Source organism: Herpailurus yagouaroundi, unplaced genomic scaffold (assembly GCF_014898765.1).
Source record: "Herpailurus yagouaroundi ecotype Mexico unplaced genomic scaffold, PumYag 210, whole genome shotgun sequence".
NCBI lineage: Eukaryota > Metazoa > Chordata > Mammalia > Carnivora > Felidae > Herpailurus > Herpailurus yagouaroundi.
This window is the reverse complement of record NW_024412441.1, coordinates 27797300-27810741: the sequence shown is the minus strand read 5'-3', so window position 1 is coordinate 27810741 and position 13442 is coordinate 27797300. Positions and strand designations below refer to the sequence as shown.

Below are 13442 nucleotides of genomic sequence, written 5' to 3'. Positions count from 1 at the left end.
GGACTGGAACATGGGTCCAACCATCCATGCACACACCTACTCTACCCTCAGGTATCTCCTATGGAAGCACTGGCACAGATGTTCAAAGGGCTTGTAATAACAAAAATCTGGAACTGAAATGTCTATCAAGGGCTGGTTATGTAAGTCACATCACATGCATACTTTGAACTACTATACACAGCCAATCTAAAGTTAAAAGTTACAGTAGATCTAGATATGCCACACAGGAAAACCTGTAAGACAGCTTATTAAGTTAGAAAAAACAACTGCCAGGAAGGGGGTGTCATAGACTCTGGGTCTGGAGTTCTTTCTTGTCCAGCAAGAAAGTGGGATGCAGGATTAAAAATGCGAGAGATGAGGCGCCTGGGTGGCGCAGTCGGTTAAGCGTCCGACTTCAGCCAGGTCGCGATCTCGCGGTCCGTGAGTTCGAGCCCCGCGTCGGGCTCTGGGCTGATGGCTCAGAGTCTGGAGCCTGTTTCCGATTCTGTGTCTCCCTCTCTCTCTGCCCCTCCCCCGTTCATGCTCTGTCTCTCTCTGTCCCAAAAAAAAATAAATAAAAAAACGTTGAAAAAAAAATTAATAAAAAAACGTTGAAAAAAAAAATTAAAAAAAAAAATGCGAGAGATGCTAACATCCAGGAGAAGACAAGAGCCCCAAGTAAGGGTCCTTGCTCCGTTTTTATTGGGATCAGAAGGTTTACAAATGTGGTGATGGGCGTGCACAAAGAGACCATGAATCTGTGAACATTAACTCAAGGGCATGAGGGAAAGGGGGTTTTGAAGATATGCGGGATTAGGGGTTTGGGTCAATACAAAACAAAATCCTGGTGCCAGGCAGAAGGTTGTTTACAGCAGACATAAGGTCCCACCTCTGTTTACCTAAACTGGCCTAGGGGACAAGAAAGACAAAGCATGCTATCTCAGGGTCAACAAGGCACCTTTCTTTTGCTAATTAGCTCCCCTCTGGGCAACTTCACTCTGCTGAGGTCCATTGCCCTATTTACTGTTTACCTAATTTGGTCCTTCCTTCTTGCGAAAGCAGCTTTCAGCTATTACTAAATTGGGGGGCATTTCCACCCTGAATACCTAATCTTATTTACCTCATCTTGGATGTTTTCATCCTGAGGTTCCCTATTCCTATACCTTTGTCCTATACTGAGAGCCTCTGCCCCACTTTACCTATTCTGGGGGACTTTGCCCCGTTTACCTAATCTTATTTACCCAAACTTGGGTGTGTATATCCTATGGCTTTCTATTTCTTTATGCCTTCCTAACCCATGGGTGCAAGCTCAGGGAATTCCTAAGCTTATTCCCCACATTGGGGCAATACTGTTTAATGGGCCTAGAGTTTCAGTTTGGGATAATGAGAAAGTTCTGGAGATGGACAGTGGTGATGGTTGTACCCCAATGTGAATGTACTTAATGCCATTGAATGTACACTGAAAAATGATTAAGATGGTACATTTTGTTACAGGTATTTTACTAAAATTTAAAAAATATCTTTAAAAAAAGCAATTGCAAAACAGTACAACTATGATTGCATTTTTATACACAGAGAATGTGTGTGTGTATATACACATTTTTTGCAAACAGTTTTTATCTGTTTTTATCACTTTATCATACATGACCCTCAGACATCCTGGTAAGACCCCAGACTTCAGGTGTCTCCCACCCCCAACACATCTGTCAGCATTCGAACTCAACTGCTAGCACCCTTTTACCTACCCTACACAGAACACACTATTCAGAGCCTGACTTATCTGTAACTTCCCAACCCTTATGTTAAATGTCCTTGTGGACTCATCAAACTCCAAAACAGGCTCCAACATGAAGGAAAAAAAAAAAAAAAGAAATATGCAGGAAAATGCTTCCACCTCTCCCCCCTGTGAACTCCAGCGTAGAAATGTCTGATGAGATCAAATAAGAGATGAGATGATATCAGTATGAGGGGAGATAAAACCACTGTGGGGTAGAATGCACAGTGTGTAGCAGCAGGTGAAGCAGCCTTTGCTTCTCAAGTATCTTAAAATTGAAGTTTTTGGAAGACAACATGGCAACAGTCCAGCATGTAATGTAGATAATACTCCTGTGGGTGGGAAACCACAGCTTAAAGCGTAATTACAAGAAATGTAAAATCGACAAATGGCCTGAGATATTTTGTCTTCTATTTAAGTGCAACCTTAACTAAGAACATGACCTACACTGGCGTTTATTTAAATGATTATCTGAAGAACAAACACAACACTATTAAAAATAGAGACTCTCAGAGCAAAGCTCTGCTCTCCCATTATAGATCTGCTATAGCTATTGAAGTTTCTCTGACCCAGTGGAGGGGCAGAAAGGCCCTCTCTAGGAAGACAGGAAAGCTCAAGTGCTATATCCACATTGGGCAAGAGAAAGAGCTTTCCAGAAGACGGTTCAAGGGACTACCAAAAAGGAAAGGGATGGGAATGATAATACGTGGAATCTAAAAAACAAAAATGAACAAACAATATAAAACACAAACAGCCTCAGAGAACAAACTGGTGGTCACGGGGTGGGGGAGATGTGGCAGGGGATGGGGGCAAGGGCAAAACAGGTGAAGGGCATTTACAGATTTCCAGTTCTAAAATAAATTAAGTCAAGGTGATAAAAATCACAACATAGGGAATACAGCCAATAATTCTGTAACAACACTGTATGGTGACATGATAACTGCATTTACCGTGGTGAGCAATTTGTAACGTATGCACTTTGTAATGTATGGAATTGTCCAATAACTATGTTGTACACCTGAAACTAATATAACATTGCAGATCAATGATAAAACTTAAAAAAAATCAAGACAGCATTCCTGTTGGATTGTTGTCTCTAAGCTCATACGGCACAGAACAACCAGAATTGAAGGTATCTTTTCACCACCTAATTTTCATTAGTTTTTTTAAAAGTGAAGAGCCCAATTTCCTCACCAATACAAACAAACAGGCATACAGCACTGAAGTTTTAGGAAGACCCTCGCTGCCATGACATTCTCCCTTTTCATAACAACACTAGTCATCCTGTCCTGAAAATCCTTAAGGGCAGAAAACTGCTTTTTCCATAGTGGTTCTTCAAGTCTTAGCTAGTAAGTCCCACTAAAAACTTCCAAAACCACAACACACACACTACAACAAGCCTTTAATATATATTTTAAGAGAAATCTTTCTATATATTCTTTTAAAAATATCTGCACTTCCCTCATCATTTAGGATTATGTCATTAACAGTGGTTCTCAAAATGTAATCTCAAAACCCTGGAGGAGGTGGTGGCTGGGTGGGGGGTGGGGGTGGGGGTAATCTCCAAGACCTTTACAAGAGGTCTGGGAGATCAAAACCCTCTTAATAATGGTGCCAAGAAGTTCCAAAAAAAGTTGCTGTAGCCTTTTGCACTGTACTGACACTTTCACTGACAATGCAAAAGCAAAAGTGGGTATAAGTGGGTATAAAAGCTGGTCGCTTAGTGGTGCAACTGAATTCCAGCCACTTTGAAATAATCCATCAATTTCTTAGAAAGTGAAAACTGAAATTACCATACAATCCAGCAACTACACTCTTGGATATTTATCCCAGAGAAAGGAAAACTTGTTATCTACATAAAAACCAGTTCATAGTATCTTTATTAACAGTCCACAACTGGAAATAGCCCAAAGATCCTTCAACTGGAGAACAGACTGTCCCATACCCATACCATGGAGTACTACTCAGCCACAACAAAGAACTACAGCTTGGAGGCATGTCCAGGGAATTAAGCTGGATTTTATAAAAGGCAATCCCAAAAGGTTATATATGTATGATTTGCTTCTATAAAATTTCTGAAATGACAACATTTTAGAAATGCTAAACAGATGAGTGGTTTCCAGGCTTTAAGAAAGAGGAAGAAACATGGAGGTGGGTGTGGGTATAATATGGCAACACATGGGATCCTTGTGGTCCTGGAACTCACTGTTCTAGTTCTTGATTGTGGTGATAGACACATGCACCACCACCTGTGATAAAATTACACAGAACTAAATACACACCCACCCACCACCACCCCCCCCCCACACACACATGACTAGGAAATATGAATAAAACTGATGGATTGTATTACCATCAATATCATGATTGTGATACTGTACTACTATTTTGCAAAATATCATTGGGGGAAACTGGGTAAAGGATACACTGGATCTCTCTTAATTATTTTTTATAACTGTATGTGAAACTATAAAAACTTCAATTAAAGAGGGGCACCTGGGTGGCTCTGTGGGTTAAGCGTCTGACTCTTGATTTTGGCTCAGGTCATGATCTCCCAGTTTTGTGGTTTCGAGCCCCACTCAGGTCATGATCTCGCAGTTTGTGAGATGGAGCCCCACATGGAGCTCTGCACGACAGCATGGAGCCCTGCACGACAGCATGGAGCCTGCTTGGGATTCTCTCTCTCTCTCTCTCTCTCTCTCTCTCTCTGCTCCTCCTCAACTTGCACACATGCACGCACACCCTCTTTCTCTCAAAATAAATAAATGAACTTAAAAATTTTTCAATTAAAGAATGCATACCTATGTTCATAGCATCATTATTCACAATAGGTAAAACATACAGCAATCCAAGTAACCATCAAAAGATGAACAGATAAAGAAAACAAATGAATAGTACTTATAAACAAGAGAATATTATTCAGCTCTAAAAAGCAAGGAAATTCTGACATGCAACAACCTTGAGCATATTATGCCAAGTGAATGAAATAAGCCAATCACAGAAAGACAAACACTGTATATAATTGATTCCACGTATATGAGGTACCTGGAATCATCAAAATCAGAGACAAAAATCAGAATAGGAGTTACCAGGGGTTGATAGGGAGGGAGGAAAAGAAAGTTGTTGTTTAATGGGTACAGAGTTTCAGTTTTGTAAAATGAAAAGAATTCCAGAGATGCATGGGTGGTGGTGATGGTCATCCAACAACACGAATGTACTTAATACCAAAAAAAAAAAAAAAAAAAAAAAGTATTGCTAATAGCAAATTCAAGATGGGAAGGGGATGGGATCAAGGAGGGATGCTAGATCAGGAAGGTGTTCAAGGGCCTTAAAAGGAAACAGTTTGTGTTTTTTATACTGTGTATCCACTGTACCATTATTCTTTATATCTTACATATCTTTTAAATTTTGTATCGACTTGATATTCGGTGAATTTTTCAAAAAACGAAAAAATGTCCTTGATGAAGTGGTACAAATTATTAATGTTATTAAATCTTGACTTTCTTGTTACTTGTGATGAAAAGGGAGGTATGCATACAGCAGTTCTGCTGCATACCAAAGTAAGGTGGCTGTCTCCAGGAAAAGCACATGTGTCCCTGAGTGATGAGGTGAATTAAATGTTCTTCAGGATATACCATTTTTACTGGAAATAATAAGTGATAAACTATGGTTTTTAGACTGGTACTTGGCAGATATTTCCTGAGGCTCAAAAAAGTGAGCCTCTCACTTTGAGGAAAACAACTGACAGTAGTTTCCTGCCAATAATAAAAATCAAACTTTCAACTGAAATTCCGAATGGTGGAAACTTGTTGCCACCACCTTGAGCTTGGCATGTTCTCATACTTTAAAGAGATTTCTAATGAAATCAGTGGTAATATTAACAAATATTATCCCGTAGTATAGTATAATGAAATGTGTCAGCATTTGGAAGATGTGCCTAACTCTATGAACCAACATTTTCCAAATGACCAACACATGATGTTACAATGGGTAACAAGTCCATTCAAACTGCAAGACAGACCAATGAATTTTAACCTAAAAGAGTGTGAAAGCTCACTGGTAAGGCTTCAGATTCCACTTCCAAACGAATCTACCATTGGGGGTAGCAGCAAAAAAATATCCACAAATTATCTGAAAAAGGTATTAAAACACTCCTCCCTTTTCCAACGACATATTTGTGTAAGAGCAGATTTTCTTAACACAGTTCAACCAAAACACATCGCAATAGACTGAATGCAATGCATTTAGGAAACTCTAGTTGTCCTACTATGGCAGACATTTAAGAGATTTGCAAAATGTAAAAGAACACCACTCGTCGCACTGATTTTTTTGTTTAGGAAAATGATTATTTTCATAAAAATGTGTTATGTCTGTTAACATATCATGAATTAACTGTTTCTCTAATGAATTAAACATTTTTAAATGCCTCAGATTTCACTTCTAATCCAGTAAATACCTACAGGAATAACCATCACAAGCAAAAAGTTCTCTTATTTTTAAAATGCGTGCTAAGACCAAGACGTTTGAGAGTCGCTGGTCTATATACGTGCTCCAACGGCTGGGATATGAATTATTCAGTCAACAAGCATCTGCTGTGGGCTGCTGCGCTAAGCCCTCGAAGGGCTTAGGCGATATTGGACACGTCACCAATAACTAGTGGAACCTCTCATGAGCGGCCGCCAGCCCTGGTCTCAGCGCCCCAGGGGGCAGCGCGGAAGCGTGGCTGCGGGAGACCGGGGACGCGACCGCACTCCGCGCTGGGATCCGCGGCCACCGAGGGGCTCGGGCCGAGGCCGGAGCGCGGGGAGACAGGCCGCCCGCCCCCGGCCGGTGCGCAGGCCCGCTGGAAGGCCGGGGAAGCGGTCCGCTGCCGACGTGGCGGGTGCCGAGCGCAGGGCGGCCCCGGCAGGACCCGGCCCTTACCTGTTGGTCATTCCTGCCGCCACGCCCAGCATCTCTCCGCAGTCGGCCGTTGTCCCTCTGCACTTTGGCTGCCGGCGCAGCTCCGACCGCCGTCTCCTCCCTCGCGCTTCGGCCGGCTGCTGGCGGGCTGGCGGGCGGGCCGCAAGCAGGAAGGAGAGGCCAGCAAGGGGCGGGGAGGCCGCCGCCGCCTCCGGCCCGCAAGCCGGCAAATGGCTGGGCGTGCCGCGCGGGGGCGCGCGCGGGACCGGGTCCAGGAGAGGTGGGCGCGGGGACCCGGCCCGCGGCGCGGCGAAACGCTGCCTCTTCCCCGCCCTAGCCCCGCCCCGCCGGCCCCGCCCCCCCTTGGCCGGTCCTCGGCCCGGCTCCCGCCTGATTCCCCCGCCCACCCCGTCTGGCTCCGCCTCCAACTCCTTCCCTTCCGGGGCCTCGTCCTGCCTCCAGCCAGTCCTCGGCCCCACCTCGCTACCTTTAGCACTGCCCACCCCACACTCCGGCGCCGATCCGCTCCCAGCACGGCCCAGGATGGCCCCGCCCCCAATACGCCCCCGCATCTAGGCCCCGCCCAGTCCCCCCTTCCCCGCCCCCCCCCTCCCTGCTCCATCCCGCGTCTCGGCACCGCCCAGTCCCGCCCTACCGTCACAGCCCCGCTTCCAGCTCCGCCTCAGCTCCGCCTCAGCTCCGCCCCGAGGCACGCGCCCGAGACCAACCCTGGGGTGGTGGAGAAAAAGGCCCTAGGGCCGGACGGCGGCTTCCCCAGAGCTCCAGGCTTACGCTGGACGTAGTGGGACTGGCCTCTGCTGCTCCTCTGGGGTGACGCTGTCACCCCGCGAGCGGAGGAACTGTTAGGTTTTCCTTCTTCGAGACACCTCTGGCTGGGGTGACGGACCGCGTGGCTCTGCCCGAAGACTTTGGGCCCAGACTGTTGGAATTCCACCCCATCTGGGTGAGGGGTCCCGAGGAGACTCCGTAAGAAGGTGAATGAAGTAAGCTCCCCAGACTCTCGGAGCGGTCCTTCTCTGCATTGGCCAGTACTGAATCCCTGTTCACGAAGCCTGGCACGTTCTGGGGTGCCTCTACGATTTCACAGCGCTGACAAATGGTGAATTTGGGAAAGTTAATCTTTCTTTGAGATGGTCTTGTCTCTGCATTGTTTCTTCTCTTGCTGGTTCTCATCCTCTTTGCTTATTACCTCCACCAAAACCTGAACTCTACCAAGGATGTAATATAGGTTACACAGCACAAATATACATGATCTCTTCAGGATATCAGGTCTTATAACCATGTGCCCCACCAGCCTGTATATGTCCGGAGTGGTCACTGGATGACTTTGATATTCTTATATCAAAATTCTAAACAGAGCAAGGGTTCACATGTAAAAAGGGGGAGCATATTAAAATATTAGAGGAAAACACAGGAGAAAAAAATTAAGGTTGCTCTGGAGAGATACTTTCCAAACAGGATACAAACCCCAGAAGTCCTAAAATTAAAGATGAATAAATGTGACCAAATAGGAATATTAAAATTTCTACATAGCAAACAAATATGAGAAATAGCAACCAAAAAAGGTCTAATTTCCTTATTACAAAAGGAGTCAGTAAGAAAAAGTTCAACCACTCAGAAAAATAGACAAGGTATATACACAGGTTTCCACAGAAAAAGAAATAGAAATGACTTTTAAAAGTACAAGAAGGTATCCAATGTCATAATTAAAATGTTAAAAAAATTTTCACATAAAGGCAAAGATTAAAGTTTGACAATATGCTGTTCTGATGAGAATATAGGGAGCACAGGTACTTTGATTTACTGATGATGGAAGAATAAATCTACACAATTTTTACTGAGGAAAAGTTAGCAATATCTATCACAATGTAAAATTCAGCTCCACTTTGACCCAGAAAATCCACATTTTGGACTTTATCTTACAAATGTATTGTGTGCACATAAAAACTCTGTACAAGTTTTAAAGATACAAGGGGAACTAATTATAAACTAAATGATAAAATGACTGGGATTTTCTTTAAAATAAAAGGTGGGGGTGAGGGATATAGGTAAGAATGTCAGTGAAACAAAACTGGCCAGAAGTTGGTAATTGTTGAAACTGGGTCATTGGTACATGGAGTTGTTCATATTAGTTTGCCTACTTTAGTGTATATTTGAAATTCCATAATGAAAGGTTTTTTAAATGGAAACCAGAAGAATGTAAAAGGAGAGTCATTGCAGTTTTGTTTTTAAGAGCAACTGAGACAGTTTATTAACCAGGATATTAATTTTAAAAATTATAGTTTCTATATATAATAATACTCAGCTCTTAAAATAAGAATGGCTAACAAGTACATGAAAAGATGCTCAACAACGCTAATCATTAAGAAAATGCAAATCAAAACCATAATGAGATACCACCTCACCCCCATTAGGATGACTATTATCAACAAGTGTTGGCAAAGATGTAGAAAAATTGGAACTCTGTGTGTTATTGCTAGGAATGTAAAATGGTGCAGCCACTGTGGAAAACACTATGGTGGCTCATCAAAAAATTAAAAATTGAGTTATCCCATGATCCAGCAATCCCCCTTCGGTGTGTATATGTTCAAGAGAACGTAAAGCGAGATCTTGGAGAGATATCTGTACATGCATGTTCATAGCATTATTCACAATAGTCAAAGGTGGAAACAACCGAGTGTTTCAAGGTTTCAATGTCCATTGAAAGATGAATGGATAAACAAAACGGGTGTATACACACTGAAATATTAGTCAACTATAAAAAGGAAGACAGTTCTGACACATGATAGATAAACCTTGAAGACATGCTAAGGCAAATAACCAGACACAAAAAAGACAAATACTGTATCAATCCACTTATATAGGGTCTAATGTGGTCAAATTCATAGAAACAGAAAATAGAATAATGGTTGTCAGGGGCTGGGAAAGGAGAATGGGGTTGATTGATTAATGGGTACAGAATTTCAGTTTTGTAAAAAGAAAAACTTCTAGAGGTTGGTCCCACAACAATGTGAATGTACTTAACACTACTGAACTGCACATTTTAAAATGGTTAAGCTGGTAAATTTTATGTTTTGTATATTTTACCACAATTTAAAAAATAAAAATAAGGCAGATGTTATGCAGTAATAAAGAATGATTTCCAATGACACATTTTAAATAAGGAAATGACACAAGGGGGAAAAGTTTGTTAAAGTATGCTATCATCACATACACACATTCACCTGCTTGTATATGTAGAAATATCTGGAATGATAAGATATACAAGAAACATAACAGAAATTGAATCTGTAGAAGGACTAGGGACTAAGTGAGAAGCAACATGCACAAGATCTATATTTCCCTAATGGAGTATTATATATTCATTAAAAATTAGTTATGAGACTGTAGCAATATGAGAAAATACACAATATGATTAATTGTATGGGATAAGTTAAAAAGTTTACATAGAGTGTGTGATTTACAAGTAGGTTAAAAATGCTTAGTAATTGTGTTTTGTTTGAAGAACAGTCAATGTGATGTTTTTCTACATTTCTGTTTTTTAGGAAATGGTATGTATTGATTTTTAGAAAAAAATAAATATCAAAAAAATTTAAAGACCTTATTTGTCTTGATTTCCCATCTCCTGACAACTTTCATCTCCCACTTCTTTTTGAACAAGCACTTATTTTTTTGCATGTGTTTACCAAGTGCTCCCGCTTTTAAAGGTGAAGTCAAAGATTCATTACTGGATAAATTGCCTTAATTGTTGTTATGCTTATATTTCATAAAGCAGGTTTCCTTATACAGTAGCTTGCTTCCAACATGCTGTAGTTTGTGATCAATTAATCATGCTGTCATTTCAGGATACTTGGCTAAAAACAGTGGCTTCTTCTTGGTTTCTTATTGGTGGTTTTAAAGTTGTAGTTCATTTTTGTCATAGCTATCCTGTCTGTGGAATGTGCTGTCTGGGGGATACTGCTTTCGTGGTTGACCAATATCTGTCACAAAGCTGTAAAAAATGTTGTCTGTTGGTCTTGAATGCTAACTTGAATCTCTTATTGCTCATGTTCCTACAGAGTTTCCCAGAATGAAAACACAGATGTCCCCAAAACTGTTTTGCTCATTTTTGTTCTCACTCCCATTACCCAGCTTTTAAAAATGAAATTTGGTATTTGTAAGTTTGTGTATTATATGTAGGTGTATACATACACACACAAGCACACACACAAATCACATTACTGCAAGTATTTTGAAGGTTGTGTTCATAATAAACACTTATTTAATATGGTTTTTCTTTTTTTCCAACTTCATTAATCTCCAACAAATACTTATATAATAAGAGGCCAGGGAAAAGGGCATTTATTTGCCCCAAAATAGCAGATTAATAACTACCATGCTGCTTTCTGTCTCTATGAACTTGGTCACTCTGTGTACCTCATATAAGTAGAATCACATAGTCTTTGCTTGCTTGCTTGCTTGCTTTTATTTTTTTAAAGCTGTTTAGTCTGACATGTTTTCTTTTTTTTTTTTAATTTTTTTTGAATGTTTATTTATTTTTGAGAGAGAGAGAGAGAGAGAGACAGAGCATGAGTGAGGGAGGGGCAGAGAAAGAGGGAGACACAGAATCTGAAGCAGGCTCCAGGCTCCGAGCAGTCAGCACGGAGCCTGATGCGGGGCTCAAATGTTTTAGAGCTGATTTTATACACACTGAAATACCAAAGTTACATATACACGTGGGTCTATTCTGAGCTCACAGTCCTAGTCTATTAGTCACTTTGTCTATCTTTGTGGCCTCTCTTCATTTTTGTCATTTTGTATAATTGCTGGTATTTATTAGAGAAAGTCCCTGGTCCTTGATTTTCTTTTTGAGAAGTGCCCAGGTTATTGCCTTTTCCTCTCCAATGTACACAATGATTTTCTCCAGTGCCATAAAATTCCTATTGTGTTTTGGTTGAAATTGCTTTGAATCTATAGATTGTTTTGGAAAAAACTGCCATCTTTGTAATATTGAGTTTTGCTACTCATGAATCTGGTCTATTTACTTAAGTCTTTTAATATATATTTTAATAAGCTTTCTGACTTTCTAGGGGTGTTGCATTTCTTTTCTTATATTTATTCCAAGTACTTGGTATTCTCTGATTTACAATGGTGCCTTCTCTTTAATTACATTTTCCAGTTGCCTGATGATAGTATAATGAAAATAACAACTGACTTTTAAAATATATTAACCTTGGGATCGGGGGAAGATGGTGGCGTAGGAGGATGCTGGCCTCACCGCATCCTGCTGATCACTTAGATTCCACTCACACCTGCCTAAATAACCAAAAAACCACCAGAAGAGTAGCAGAATGGATTCTCCAGAGCCAAGCATAGACAAGAGGCCCACGGAAGAGGGTAGAAAGGGCAGAGAGGGGGTATGCGCTACACGGACTGTCAGGAGAGAGCCGGGGCAGAGGGGCAACCCACTGGCCAAGCAGAGCCCCCGAGTCTGGCTTGCAAAAGCGGAGGGGCGGGATGGAGTGTGCTCCGACCGCAAGCGGGACTTAACATCTGGAAGGTTATAAGCTAACAGCTTTGCTCAGAGACTGGGAGGGCTGGAGGACAACGGGAGGGAGAATTGTTGAGTCCCAGATGAATGACAGAGCTCAGCTTGGCAGGGAACAAAGGCTCTCGCCAGCGCCATCACCCTCGCCCATCCCCCAGCCAAAATCCCAAAAGGAACCAGTTCCTGCCGGGGAACTTGCTTGCACTGCACCAACACCCAATGCTGTGCTTCTGCGGATCCATCCCTCTGGCGGGTCGGACTCCCTCCCGAAGCAGATCACCAAAGCATAAGCAAGCTGAGCCTGCCCCTCCCACCCATGTGCACGTTGCCTATCCACTGCAGCTAATATGCCAGATCCCCAGCACCACAAGCCTGGCAGTGTGCAAGTAGCGAGACGGGCCACACCACCCCACAGTGAATCCCAACCCTAGGAGAGGGGAAGAGAAGGTACACACCGGTCTGACAGTGGCCCCAGCAGTGGGCTAGGAGCAGACATCAGGTCTGACTGCGGCCCCGCCCACCAATGCAAGTTATTCAAGTCAGCACAGGGGAAGTGCCCTGCAGTTCCACACCACTCCAGGAAGTATCCAAAATGACAAAACGGAAGAATTCCCCTCAAAAGACTCTCCAGGAAATAGCAACATCTAACGAACTGATCAAAAACTATTTAAACAATATAACAGAAAGTGAATTTAGAATAATAGTCATAAAATTAATTGCTGGGCGTGAAAACAGTATAGAGGACAGCAGAGACTCTATTGCTACAGAGATCAAGGGACTAAGGAAGAGCCAGGAGGAGCTAAAAAATGCTATTAATGAGCTGCAAAATAAAATGGAGATGACCACAGCTCGGATTGAATAGGCAGAGGAGAGAATAGGTGGATTAGAAGATAGAATTATGGAAAAAGAAGAAGCTGAGAAAAAGATAAAAAAATCCAGGAGTATGAGGGGAAAATTAGAGAACTAAGTGATGCACTAAAGAGAAATAATCTACGTATAATTGGTATTCCAGAGGAAGAAGAGAGAGGGAAAGGTGCTGAAGGGGTACTTGAAGAAATCGTAGCTGAGAACTTCCCTGATATGGGGAAGGAAAAAGACATTGAAATCCAAGAGGCACAGAGAACTCCCTTCAGTAACTTGAATTGATCTTCTGCACGACATATCATAGTGAAACTGGCAAAATACAAGGATAAAGAGAAAATTCTGAAAGCAGCTAGGGATAAACATGCTCTAACATGT

At 42.1% G+C, this 13442-nt stretch overlaps 1 protein-coding gene across 2 annotated transcripts in view; it reads right to left on the bottom strand.

Annotated features, from left to right (window-relative positions):
- Positions 1–6829, bottom strand: part of LIMS1 (LIM zinc finger domain containing 1) — a 155484-nt gene extending 148655 nt beyond the window's left edge. The window contains exon 1 of one of the 2 annotated variants that reach the window (XM_040454157.1): positions 6677–6829. In XM_040454157.1, coding sequence (XP_040310091.1) covers positions 6677–6708 — 32 coding nt within the window. In that variant the 5' untranslated portion in view covers positions 6709–6829. The remainder of the gene's footprint in view (positions 1–6676) is intronic. The other variant, XM_040454160.1, reaches the window with a different exon arrangement.
- Between the last annotated feature and the right edge of the window lie 6613 nt (positions 6830–13442).